General features: G+C 41.4%; 1 protein-coding gene across 1 annotated transcript in view; it reads right to left on the minus strand.

The window, feature by feature from the left end:
- The window catches only part of pabpc1 (poly(A) binding protein cytoplasmic 1), a 39,922-nt gene that overhangs the window by 3,032 nt on the left and 22,961 nt on the right, over positions 1–13,929 (minus strand). The window contains exons 8-13 of the mRNA XM_033018947.1: positions 12,686–12,958; positions 12,465–12,555; positions 12,260–12,373; positions 10,157–10,299; positions 6,007–6,091; positions 1,149–1,279 (exon numbers count right to left, since the gene is read on the minus strand). Of these exons, the coding sequence (XP_032874838.1) occupies positions 1,149–1,279; positions 6,007–6,091; positions 10,157–10,299; positions 12,260–12,373; positions 12,465–12,555; positions 12,686–12,958 (837 nt within the window). The remainder of the gene's footprint in view (positions 1–1,148; positions 1,280–6,006; positions 6,092–10,156; positions 10,300–12,259; positions 12,374–12,464; positions 12,556–12,685; positions 12,959–13,929) is intronic.

Here is a 13,929-nt window from a genome sequence, read left to right on the forward strand (position 1 = left end):
ACATTCTAGGTGCCCACTCTAAATAAAACTTGCCCTGCACATCTCCATTTCCCCCTCTCACCCATCCCGTCCTCTAGTGGACATTTCCACCTTGGAGAAATAAAACGTTCTCACTGATGTATGCCTCTTATCATTTTATATTATTCTTTCAAGTCTCTCTTCAACATCCGACATTCCAGAGAAAACAATCCAAGTCTATCCAACCTCTCCCTGTAGCCGATACCCTCTAATCCAGACAGCATTGTGGTAAACCTTCTCTGCACCCTCTCCAAAACCTTCACATATTTCCTATTCTGGGCGACCAGAACTGCACCCAATACTCCAATGGATGTCTAGCCAAAGTCCATTAGAGCTGTGTCATGACTTCCTGACTCTTATATTCAAAGCTCTAGCAATGAAGGCAAGCACCCCATATGCCTTCTCTGCCATCGCATCTTATGCTGCCACCTTCAGTGAGCTATGAACTTGGATTCTCTGCACATCAATCCTGTTAAGGGTATTGCCATTAACTCCCTGCTTACATACAACCTCCCAAACTGCAATACCGTACTTGTTTGGGTTAAACTATTTGCCATTTCTCCACATTTATGCAGCCGATCTAAATCCCGCGTATCAGTGACAGCATTCTTCACTGTAACACTTCCAATTTTATTGTTGTCAACAAACCTACTTACCAACCTATCTACCTCCAGCCAGAATATCTACTTTCCACCACACCACAACAAGAGTCTTCTATGAATAAGCCAGCTCTGAATCTATACGACCAAGACATTGTGCACCCCAACATTTTAATCTTCCAGATCATGAGTGGACTTTATCAAAAGCCTTACTAAAATGCATGTGTACAACATCAAACACCCTACATTCATTATTCTCCATCATCTTCTCACAAAAACCCAATCAAGTTAGTGAGGCATGACCTGCAGTGTACAAACTTGTGCTGGTTATCCCTAAATAACCCCTTCTCTCAAATAGCTTCCCTACCATTGACTTGAGGCTCACTGGTCTACAGCTCTATGATTCTATAATTGTTATTAGACTGCATGTTTATATTAGACGGCATGTTGAATCCACTTTCTCTATAAACTTGTAGAGATCTGCAAAATGATAAAAGTATCTCAAATTTGAAATGAAGACCAAAGATTTACCTTGGAGCGTAAAGACTCTGGGGACTCCAGCATATGAAGCAGTTCAGAGTTGTCTATCTCAAGAAGCATCCCAGTAATTTTACCCGCCAAACTTGGGTGCATGCTCTGAATCAGTGGGAAAAGGCGTTCACCTGAAAGGAAGTATTCAATTGTAAGATATAGCAAAGACAACCTTCTTATTACGTTAAAAATTAGCAGTAATTATACTGACATACTCAATGCAGCTGTGAAAGCTGTGCTGTCACTTCTCCAAGCTTTTCATCCAATGTAACATGTTTGAAGCATCAATTATTTTGAAAACACTACAAAACTAGGGCAGGCACTACTATAACACCACTAACCACGTCAAGAATGTTCACTAGAATGTTCACAAGAATGAGGAAGCCGCTGATTGGTGGAAGCAGACAAGAGGGAGCCAGCTGATTGGGAGTCAGATCCCTGCTGATTTCTTCCAGCAGTTTGTATTGTATTGTATTTTGTATTGTATTGTATCCTAGGTAAGGGGGGAGAATGAGGGCCAGGGCAGTTTACTGTTCTGGATGTCAGATGTGGGAGGTCAAGGAATCTGATAACCTTCCAGAGGTCCACATCTGCGCCAGGTGTGACGAGATGGGGCTCCTAAGGGACAGTATTAGGAACCTGGAGCAGCAGCTCGATGACCTCCGTCTGGTCAGGGAGAGCCAGGAAGTCATAGAGAGGAGTTACAGAGAGGTGGTCACTCCAAGACCACAGGAGTCAGGCAAGTGGGTCACGGTTAGGAGGGGCAAGGGGCAGAGGCAGGGACTAGAGAGTACCCCAGTGGCTGTACACCATGGCAATAAGTACTCCTATTTGAGTACTGTTGGGGGGGGGACAGCCTACCTGGGGGTAGCAACAGCGGCCGGGCCTCCGGTACAGAGGAAAAGAAGAGGAGGGCATTAGTAATAGGGGACTCTATAGTTAGGGGGTCAGATAGGCAATTCTGTGGACGCAGTCAGGAGACCCGGATGGTAGTTTGCCTCCCTGGTGCCAGGGTCTGGGATGTGTCTGAACGTGCCCAAGATATCCTGAAATGGGAGGGAGAGGAGCCCGAGGTCGTGGTACATATAGGTACCAATGACATAGGTAGAAAAAGAGAAGAGGTCCTGAAAGGAGAATTTAGGGAGTTAGGAGAGTTAAGGAGAAGGACGGCAAAGGTAACAATCTCGGGATTATTGCCTGTGCCACGCGACAGTGAGAGTAGGAATGGAGCGAGGTGGAGGATAAATGCGTGGCTGAAGGACTGGTGCAGAGGGCAGGGATTCAAGTTTATGGATCATTGGGACCTCTTTTGTGGAAGGTGTGACCTGTACAAAAAGGATGGGTTGCACTTGAACCCGAGGGGGACCAATATCCTGGCAGGGAGATTTGCAAATGCTACTGCGGAGACTTTAAACTAGAACGGTTGGGGGGGAGGGACTCAAATAGAGAAGGCTAGTAGACAGTGTGTGAGGCAGGAGGCAGAGAAGGGAAGCACTCAGACCCAACATGTAGGGAGGAAAGAAGAAAAAAATAATAGACAATGAGAGGTGGTGGGGTTCTTAAATGTGTGAGCAGAGAGACAGAGGGTGTAAAATGAGGGTAGAAGCAATAGGTAGCAAGGTGAAAAGTAAAAGTGGCAGGCAGACAAATCCAGGGCAAAAATCAAAAAGGGCCACTTTTCAACATATTTGTATAAGAGCATTATAAAAACAAGCTTGAAGGCTTTGTGTCTCAATGCAAGGAGCATTCGCAATAAGGTGGATGAGTTGAATGTGCAGATAGCTATTAATGATTATGATATAGTCGGGATCACGGAGACATGGCTCCAGGGTGACCAAGGCTGGGAGCAGAACATCCAGGGATATTCAATATTCAGGAGGGATAGACAGAAAGGAAAAGGAGGTGGGGTAGCGTTGCTGGTTAGAGAGGAGTTTAACGCAATGGAAAGGAAGGACATTAGCTTGGAGGATGTGGAATCGATATGGGTAGAGCTGCGAAACACTAAGGGGCAGAAAGCGCTAGTGGGTGTTGTGTACAGGCCACCTAACAGTAGTAGTGGAGTTGGGGATGGCATCAAACAGGAAATTAGAAATGCGTGCAACAAAGGTAAAACAGTTATAAAGGGTGACTTCAATCTACATATAGATTGGGTGAATCAAATTGGCATGGGTGCTGAAGAAGAGGATTTCTTGGAATGTATGCTGGATAGTTTTCTAAACCAACATGTAGAGGAACCAACGAGAGAGCAGGCTATTCTAGACTGGGTATTGAGTAATGTGGAAGGGTTAATTAGCAGTCTTGTTGTGCACAGTCTTGTTGTGCATGGCCCCTTGGGCAAGAGTGACCATAATATGGTTGAGTTCTTCATTAGGATGGAGAGTGACATTGTTAATTCAGAAACAAGGGTTCTGAACTTAAAGAAAGGTAACTTTGAGGGTATGAGACGTGAATTGGCCAAGATTGACTGGCAATTGATTCTTAAAGGGTTGACGGTGGATATGCAATGGAAGGCATTTAAAAACTGCATGGATGAACTACAACAATTGTTCATCCCAGTTTGGCAAAAGAATAAATCAGGGAAGGTAGAGCATCCGTGGATAACCAGGGAAATCAGGGATAGTATCAAAACAAAAGATGAAGCGTACAAATTAGCCAGAAAAAGCAGCCTAACAGAGGACTGGGAGAAATTCAAAGTCCAACAGAGGAGGACAAAGGGCTTAATTAGGAAAGGGAAAATAGATTATGAAAGAAAACTGGCAGGGAACATAAAAACTGACTGCAAAAGTTTTTATAGATATGTGAAGAGAAAGAGATTGGTTAAAGCAAATGTAGGTCCCTTGCAGTCAGAAACAGGCGAATTGATCATGGGGAACAAGGACATGGCAGACCAATTGAATAATTACTTTGGTTCCGTCTTCACTAAGGAAGACATAAATAATCTGCCGGAAATAGCAGGGGACCGCGGGTCAAATGAGATGGAGGAACTGAGTGAAATCCAGGTTAGCCGGGAAGTGGTGTTAGGTAAATTGAATGGATTAAAGGCCGATAAACCCCCAGGGCCAGATAGGCTGCATCCCAGAGTACTTAAGGAAGTAGCCCAAGAAATAGTGGATGCATTAGTGATAATTTTTCAAAACTCTTTAGATTCTGGAGTAGTTCCTGAGGATTGGAGGGTAGCTAATGTAACCCTACTTTTTAAAAAAGGAGGGAGAGAGAAAACGGGGAATTACAGATCAGTTAGTCTAACATCGGTAGTGGGGAAACTGCTAGAGTCAGTTATTAAAGATGGGATAGCAGCACATTTGGAAAGTGGTGAAATCATTGGACAAAGTCAGCAGGAATTTACGAAAGGTGAATCATGTCTGACGAATCTTATAGAATTTTTCGAGGATGTAACTAGTAGAGTGGATAAGGGAGAACCAGTGGATGTGTTATATTTGGACTTTCAGAAGGCTTTCGACAAGGTCCCACATAAGAGATTAGTATACAAACTTAAAAGCACACGGTATTGGGGGTTCAGTATTGATGTGGATAGAGAACTGGCTGGCAAACAGGAAGCAAACAGTAGGAGTAAACGGGTCATTTTCAGAATGGCAGGCAGTGACTAGTGGGGTACCGCAAGCCTCAGTGCTGGGACCCCAGCTATTTACAATATATATTAATGATTTGGACGAGGGAATTTAATGCAACATCTCCAAGTTTGCGGATGACATGAAGCTGGGGGGCAGTGTTAGCTGTGGCATGCAGGTGCAGCAGGCAGTGAAGAAAGCGAATGGTATGTTAGCATTCATAGCAAAAGGATTTGAGTATAGGAGCAGGGAGTTTCTACTGCAGTTGTACAGGGTCTTGGTGAGACCACACCTGGAGTATTGCGTACAGTTTTGGTCTCCAAATCTGAGGAAAGACATTCTTGCCATAGAGGAAGTACAGAGAAGGTTCACCGGACTGATTCCTGGGATGTCAGGACTTTCATATGAAGAAAGACTGGATAGACTCGGCTTGTACTCGAATTTAGGAGATTGAGGGGGGAATCTTATAGAAACTTACAAAATTCTTAAGGGGTTGGACAGGCTAGATGCAGGAAGATTGTTCCCGATGTTGGGGAAGTCCAGGACAAGGGGTCACAGTTTAAGGGTAAAGGGGAAATCCTTTAGGACCGAGATGAGAAAAACATTTTTCACACAGAGAGTGGTGAATCTCTGGAACTGTCTGCCACAGAAGGTAGTTGAGGCCAGTTCATTGGCTATATTTAAGAGAGTTAAATATGGCCCTTGTGGCTAAAGGGATCAGGAGGTATGGAGAGAAGGCAGGTACAGGATGCTGAGTTGGATGATCAGCCATGATCATATTGAATGGCGGTGCAGGCTCGAAGGGCCGAATGGCCTACTCCTGCACCTATTTTCTATGTAATTATACTGACATATTCAATGCAGCTGTGAAAGCTGTGCTGTGCTTTCACTTCTCCAAGCTTTTCATCCATGTTTGAAGCATCAATTCTTTTGAAAATACTACAAAACTAGAGCAGGCACTTCTATAACACCACTAACCAAGTCAAGAATGTTCACTATTCACACCCAGACCAACCACTTTGAAATTACCATTATAGCAAATGTTGCATTTGGTGCCATTTTGATGAAAGGTCATTGACCTGGAATTAACTATTTTCCTCACCATGGACGCAGCCAGATTTGGGATTTAATTTTAATTATTTGCAGTTTTGAGTGCAAGAGATCAACCATCGAGATGACTGATTTTAACGAAAGTCATCCCGCAAAAATTCCAACATTAAAGCAGTATCTCAATAGTTAAATAACTGCATTTCCTGTTCCCAGATCCAGCATTAACCGCAGATTCTTACCCAGCATCTGCTTCTGTTCTTGGGGAGGGGCAGCGGCCAGCATGGAGGCAGTCAGGGGTTCCTGGCCTTGGACGTGAACTGCAGGCTGTAATGGAAGAGTACACATTAAATAATGTTTTTTCCTGCATTTTATCCAGCCCCCAACTATATTTTAAAATCCTATTTATGACCTATGGATTTAATGCCCATTCCACACCAGAGATGCATTATTTTTATGCACCATGGAATTCTGGCACACTATTCTGCTGGTAACTATTGCTATTCTCTGGTTATTAGATTATGTAAAGAGAATATACATACTAGAATAGAAAAAAATGTCCAAAAAGCCTTTTTATTTAACCAATGGCTTCATTGCCAATGTACAGCCTATTGTACAACACCAATGTTCTCTTATTGAATGGACTCAACCCAAGAGTGGTCATAGCAATTAAAATATGAGTCCAATTGAAAAGCATGAACTTCAAAATATTAAAAAGTCATACAGTGAACAAACTGGCTGCTAAATTTGTCAGTAATGACATTGACTGCATGAGTTCTAGTGTTGCTGTTATATCACTGAATGTCAGGAAACAATATACCACTGAACATTACCATAATAGGCACTTGATACAGCAAGACACTAAACCTTGCATTTGCATGGTAAGTTACATCATGCATCAAAGCTTCTCCTTAACATATTTACAGTTCTGGCAAGGTTACTATTTACTACTTATCAGTCCTTCAGTGGTGAGTTAGGTAGTTGATCCACTTAATTTGTGATGGTACTCCCTCAAACATTATATGAAATGTTAGTGTTTAGACAATCAAGCAATGGCAATGTACTTCCATGTAACTTTATTGGAATTTGCAGTGTCCTTATGCACATCCTGCCCTTATACTTGGTGGTTGAGATCAGAGGTGCTCACCACAGCAAGTAATAGCGGTGCATTTTGTAGACTATAACAATGCAGCCATCATATAATAGCAATAGAGATGGAATGCTCAGGACAAGGATGCCAATAAATCAAGAATGTTCTGAATGGCATCACGCTTGTTGAACCTGCATTCATGAATACGAAGAGTATATAATTTGGCACCTGATGTGCAATAAGAAAGTGAAAGGCTTTGGGCTGCAAGGAGTTGAATAATTCATCATAGGATTCCACACAGCTGCTACTTGTATATTTACAGAAAGTGTGCCTGAACCATCTGAGATACTTGTTAATTGTAACCCCTAGATTGTAGAAGTAAAATTGTACATGGCATTGGTGAGGCCAATTCTGGAATATGGTGTACAATTTTGGTAATCACCAAGGAGAAGGATATTGAAGTATGTGAGGTAAGGGGAACAAGTAGGGTAGCTATGGAAACTATGAGGATCAAAGAAGAGGAAGTACTGACACTTTTGAAAAATATAAAAGTGGATAAGTCTCCAGGTCCTGACAGGATATTCCCTTGGACATTGAGGGAAGATAGTGTAGAAATAGCAGGGGCTATGACAGAAATATTTCAAATGTCATTAGAAACAGGAATGGTGCCGGAGGATTGGCGTACTGCGCTTGTTGTTCCATTGTTTAAAAAGGGTTCTAAGAGTAAACCTAGCAATTATAGACCTGTTAGTTTGACGTCAGTGGTGGGCAAATTAATGGAAAGGATATTTAGAGATAATATATATAATCATTTGGATAAACAGGGTCTGATTAGGAACAGACAACAGGCAACAATTTTGTGCCTGGAAGGTCATGTTTGACTAATCTTCTTGAATTTTTTGAAGAGGTTATTAGGGAAATTGAGGAGGTGGACGTTGTCTATATGAACTTCAGTAAGGCCTTTGGCAAGGTTCCACATGGAAGGTTGGTTAAGAAGGTTCAATTGTTGGGTATTAATAGTGGAGTAGCAAGATGGATTCAACAGTGGCTGAATGGGAGATACCAGCGTTCAATGTGGATAACTGTTTGTCAGGTTGGAGGCCGGAGACTAGTGCAGTACCTCAGGGATCTGTGTTGGGTCCACTGTTGTTTGTCATATACATCAATGACCTGGATGATGGTGTGGTAAATTGGATTAGTAAGTATGCAGATGATACTAAGATAGGTGGTGTTGTGGATAATTAAGTAGATTTTCAAAGTCTACAGAGAGATTTAGGCCATTTGGAAGAGTGGGCTGAAAGATGGCAGATGGAGTTTAATGCTGATAAGTGTGAGGTGCTACATCTTGGCAGGACAAATCAAAATAGGACGAACATGGTAAATGGTAGCGAATTGAGGAATGCAGTTGAACAGAGGGATCTAGGAATAACTGTGCATAGTTCCCTGAAGGTGGAATCTCATGTAGATAGAATGGTAAAGAAAGCTTTTGGTGTGCTGGCCTTTATAAATCAGAACATTGAGTATAGAAGTTGGGATGTAATGTTAAAATTGTACAAGGCCAATTCTGGAATATGGTGTTCAATTTTGGTCGCCAAATTATTGGAAAGATGTCAGCAAAATAAAGGGAGTACGTACAGAGGAGATTTACTAGAATGTTGCCTAGGTTTCAGCACCTAAGTTACAGAGAAAGGTTGAACAAGATAAGTCTTTATTCTTTGGAGCGCAGAAGGTTAAGGGGGGGGGACTTGATAGAGGTCTTTAAAATTATGAGAGGGATAAACGTGTTGACGTGGATAAGCTTTTTCCATTGAGTAGGGAAGATTCAAACAAGAGGACATGATTTGAGAATTAAGGGACAAAGGTTTAGGGGTAACATGAGGGGGAACTTCTTTACTCAGAGAGTGGTAGCTGTGTGGAATGAGTTCCAGTGGAAGTGGTGGAAGCAGGTTCGATGTTATCATTAAAAAATTAATTGGATAGGTATATGGACGGGAAAGGAATGGAGGGTTATGGTCTGAGTGCAGGTAGATGGGACTAGGTGAGAGTAAGTGTTCGGCACGGACTAGAAGGGCTGAGATGGCCTGTTTCCGTGCTGTAATTGTTATATGTTATAGATGTTGGTGTAGGGCTCAATGTTGGTGTAGGGCTCAATGGTCATTGCTAGCACTAATGCAGCACAAATATCACATATCAAATAGTTAAACATTATCTAGATATTCATCTCCTGAAATAAAAATGGAATGGAAAGTTACACAATCAGCAGCAAATATTCCCACTTCCATTCTTAAGGTATAACATTGGAAAAGTAGCTAAAAAGCAATCTGGCCTTGGGCACTAAACAATGTTGGAGGCTGGGACAATGAAGCTCCAATCTTTGTGCAAGGTAAAATGCAGGCCACTTGTTATAATCAATATTAAACTTCAGGTCTTTGCGTCTTAAGGTAATGATTACTATCCCCATTAAGTCATTTCAAGTCCTCTTTATATCACACTTTGATCTACATGTCTCTCCCTACCTTTTCTCCTACTTGCATTTCTCCCTGTCCCACTTCTAATGAAGTTGCAGCTTGAAATTAATGTTTTTCTTTCCACGCCTGAGCGTTTGATTACCTCCCCAAACTCAAGCACCTACAGCTGTTTTGATTTTCAATATAAATGAGATTATCTTGTTTTAGAGTAATATATTTAAAGATGAACTGATTTACTGTCTGACCCAGAAGACAATTACTTAGTTGCGCATTGAACCAATCTAGATTGCAATATTACAAAGCTGGATAGTCTATAGTATGTGTAAGAAGGAATGGCAGATGCTGGTTCAAACCAAAGGTAGACACAAAAAGCTGGAGTAACTCAGCGGGACAGGCAGCATCTCTGGAGAGAAGGAATGAATGGTTGACGTTTTGGGTCGAGACTCTTCTTCAGACTATAGTATACCATGGTATGCAAGTATATAAACATTCTGTTATAGAAATTGTATCCAATTCCACCACCACCTCTGGCAGCACTTTTCAGATATTAACCAGTCTGTAAAACCTATTCCTTAGACCCTCTTTAATGCTCGTTCTCTCATCTTTAACCTAGGGTCTCATGATATTTTTATCGATGCCTCAGTCATATCAGGTCACCCCTCAACCTCCTAAGCTCAGGCGAAAATAAGCCCAGCCTATCCCCATAACTAAAGTCCTCCAATCCAAGCAATAACATAGTGAATCGTTGCTCCACCACAATGACATCTTTCCTGCACTGACTAATACCGCACACTATTCAACATGTGCAGCCCAAATCAGAAATGAAAAAAGTACCTGTTGCATAGCAACTGGAGGCTGAGTATTTAGATGTTGTTGAGGATTGCGGACTCCTGCAGCATATTTGTATTGTGTAAACGAACGAACACCAGGAGCAGTAGCACCAGGACGAGGTCCCATTGTCTGTGTTGCAGTGTTAGCTTTAAAAAAAAATTCTCAAAGTTCAAAAACCTTCACGGCCAGAAAAAGCCATCTCAGTTTGATATTTTGTTACTTTAAAATCAAGGTAGTAACTTAAACCCTACTTCATAATTTGAATTCTAAGTTGTTCAGCAGATTTACAAGTTCCGACTCAAATGATACAGCTCACCAAGGAAAAGTTGACTGCAAAAGCATGATCCCACCCAAATATTCAAGGTGCAACCTGCTTTAGTCGCAGCAACCATTAACATATAACATTTTAGCTGTTCAAAAATCTTCACACAACTCAATGCCCCAAAACATTTCACAGTAATGAAAAATATTGTTGAAGCCTAATAAGTCCAGAACAAGGGGTCACAGTTTAAGGATAAGGGGGAAATCTTTTAGGACTGAGATGAGAAAAACATTTTTCACACAGAGAGTGGTGAATCTCTGGAATTCTCTGCCACAAAGGTAGTTGAGGCCAGTTCATTGGCTATATTTAAGGGAGTTAGATGTGGCCCTTGTGGCTAAAGGGATCAGGGGGTATGGAGAGAAGGCAGGTACAGGATACCGAGTTGGATGATCAGCCATGAATGGCAGTTCAGGCTCGAAGGGCCGAATGGCTGCACCTAGTAATGAGATAAAAGCTAATAATATATTTTTATTAAATATGGCACACTAGGACAAATAGGGGCCTGATTTAGCAAGTCTCATTATAACGAGACGATTCAGCATTCCTAAAGCATTGCACCGTTGGCAGAAAGCCAAAGTGTTCATCACAACCCAGAATGGCAGAACACAATCAAATGAAGCTCCCTTTCAATAACGTTTGGCAGCTAAACCCTGTATACAAAGCCTTTTCTCAAAAATGGAAGAGCTTTAAATATTTAAACGGCAATTCAAGGCGTACAATTTTACATTAACAGTCCCAACTAATATAGCATGAAAATCAAAACACCATGTTTCACCAATCTTTCATTGGTAAACTTCCACAAAACATGGATTGTTAATGTGCATATCATGTACACATTTATCCCCCAGATCCAATTACATCAACTTACTACCCCAAGACAATCAAATCTGAAGAGGAAACATAGCATTTGTTCTTGCTGTTACTTGGGAGGGCCACACTTACATCGCCCACAAATCTGCTATAAAATCTGTATATCACGCCCCTCCCCAACCCCCGTTTGTCAGCTATCAAATTGTCAAGTACATCTAATACTTCCAAATGTTTCTGGCCACAACAGGGTTGCACGAACAGCAACATTAATGACAAAATGATCTAAAGAAAAACTAATGTCTCACCCAGAAAACAATTGAGACATTGAAAACAAAAAATCAAATGTAAATGTTACCCTTCTTGCCCTGATTTACAAGCGCAATAAGTAAACTTCAGGGCAATTGCAGCACTTCATGAAATCACTTCCCGGGTCAGGTAAGGTTTGATTAACAAAGCTCAGGGGTTCCCACATGCAAAAATCTTGAATTTCAGAGCACTTATACCAAGAATTGCCAATAGATTTGAATGGAATTATCAGGATTCCTCAGCAATGAAAGCTCCAGCCCAATGAAATTGATTACTATAAACATGACAGTGTGGATTTTAAGATGAATGCAGTTTTATCACACTAATGTAAAACAAAGACCAGTTTTAAGAATAATTAGTTGGTTGTGAAGTGTGTGGGACCTCTACCTTCTGAAGGGCATGAAATCCTAACAGCTGTAGTAAAACCTTCACCGTAAAAATAATTTCTACTTCTTTTAAAGAGCCAATGTGCTACCACTTTTTTTTTTAAACCACCAGTCACCTTGCCTATATGACCAAATTACCAGAGGTAGTTTACAAAGATAAAATAAACAGTTGAAGAAAGATCAAAGACACAAGACCAAATGTAATCAAATAGTGGAACATGCCCGACTAATAACTCTACGAATTTCACCAAGTTTAAGACACATTCTTAACTGTCAACTCACCAACACGTTGAGTGCTCATGACACGTGGCACCTGAGCTGAAGTTGGTCTCATGGAGCTGATGGTTGGTGGTCGGGGACCAGTTGGACGCATGCTCCCGGGCATACCCTGGAATGCTAACAAGAAAAATCCAAGTTAAGTTATGATAAACTATCCAAACAGCAACCTACACAAGTGTTAAGTACATTTAAAACCACTTGTACTTACGTTGGGGTCTGACACTTTGGGCAGCCCATCTAGGGCTTGGTCGAAGCTGTGCAAGCTGACTTGCTGGGTAATATGCAGCACGGTTCTGAGCCTGTGAATAATTTAGTTAATCATTTATCAAAAACTAAAAATATCTGCTGTGATTACATTAAAAGCTCATTTACATGCTCTGTAAATACAAAATTCACCCCCACTACCACCTTTTCTTTTACTATATTTACCTGAGGGATAGCTGCCATGAAATACCCAGATGGTGGAGCAGGTTGATAAGGATTGATAACAGGATTGGGAACAGCTCTGACACTCGCCATTCTCTGCATGTATTGGTTTGTCAAATGAGCTTGCCGTTCTTCTTTGCGCTGAGCCAGAGCAACATACAAAGGCTTGGTGCTAACAATCCGGCCATTCATCTCAGTTACAGCCTTGGTAGCCTCCTCTGGTGAAGAGAAACAGACAAATCCAAAGCCTTTACTGCGCCCATGCTCCATCATCACCTGTACAGTAAAAGAGAGATGACCTGATAAATAAGCATTACGTGTAGATTATAAAATTGTAAAAAGTTGATATATTTTTCCTTTAAAATTTCATTTTGGCAATATCTACCATCAAGATTAATTTAAACAATTAGTCAAAAAATACCTGAAGTTCCACAGATTAAGCAAAATGCCAATAGGTGTTCTTTGTTTTAAGATGTTGATTTATTACAAATTTAATCGAGTCTTCACTGACAAACCTCAGTACACGTGACAATAAACTAAACTGAAGCTTTTCACCGTACTTCGATACATATGACAAAAATAAACTACTAAACTAAAGCTCCAGCCTTTGGGCATCCCCTCAGCCTTTCACCATCAGGCAGCTAGGTCACAGGCAATGGCATTTCCCTTCTTGCCCACTTTACTTGTCCTGAATGGCAGCTCCTTAAGACATGCACACATGTGAGTGAAGAGTTGGCTTCTCATTCCTGGAGTTCTGTCATTTATTCAGACGGCAGCTGATCTGTTTGTAAACTCGGCATTCCCACCTACCCACTGTAACTCTTCACCATTTACATTGACAATCTATTTTAGGAATATTCCCAGAATCTGCATCCACTGTCTGAGATTTTCCCTCATCTCTGTTCCATATGGGCTATACGTTATTTTTATGCAGTGGTCCCTAGTTCCAGATCCTCCGACAAAAGGACAGACACATCCTCTTCATATTCCCCATGTGACGATTTTTAAGGATGCTATATTTAAAGCCTAACTCCAGCTGGGCTTTTGGTGTCAGAGGTTATGGGTAGAAGAAAGGAGAATGAGGTCAGGAGGGAAATGGTGGAGTAGACTTGATGGCCTATTTCTACTTCTCTCATTTATGATCTTATGCAAATATCCCCTGGTCATATTGCTCCTTCCAGCTGCTTCCTCCCAATCACTATTAATTGGCTAAAAGTTATCACATACAAGCTGCCTTACTTTGCAAT

Source organism: Amblyraja radiata, chromosome 4, assembly GCF_010909765.2.
Source record: "Amblyraja radiata isolate CabotCenter1 chromosome 4, sAmbRad1.1.pri, whole genome shotgun sequence".
In the NCBI taxonomy this organism is placed as follows: Eukaryota; Metazoa; Chordata; class Chondrichthyes; order Rajiformes; family Rajidae; genus Amblyraja; species Amblyraja radiata.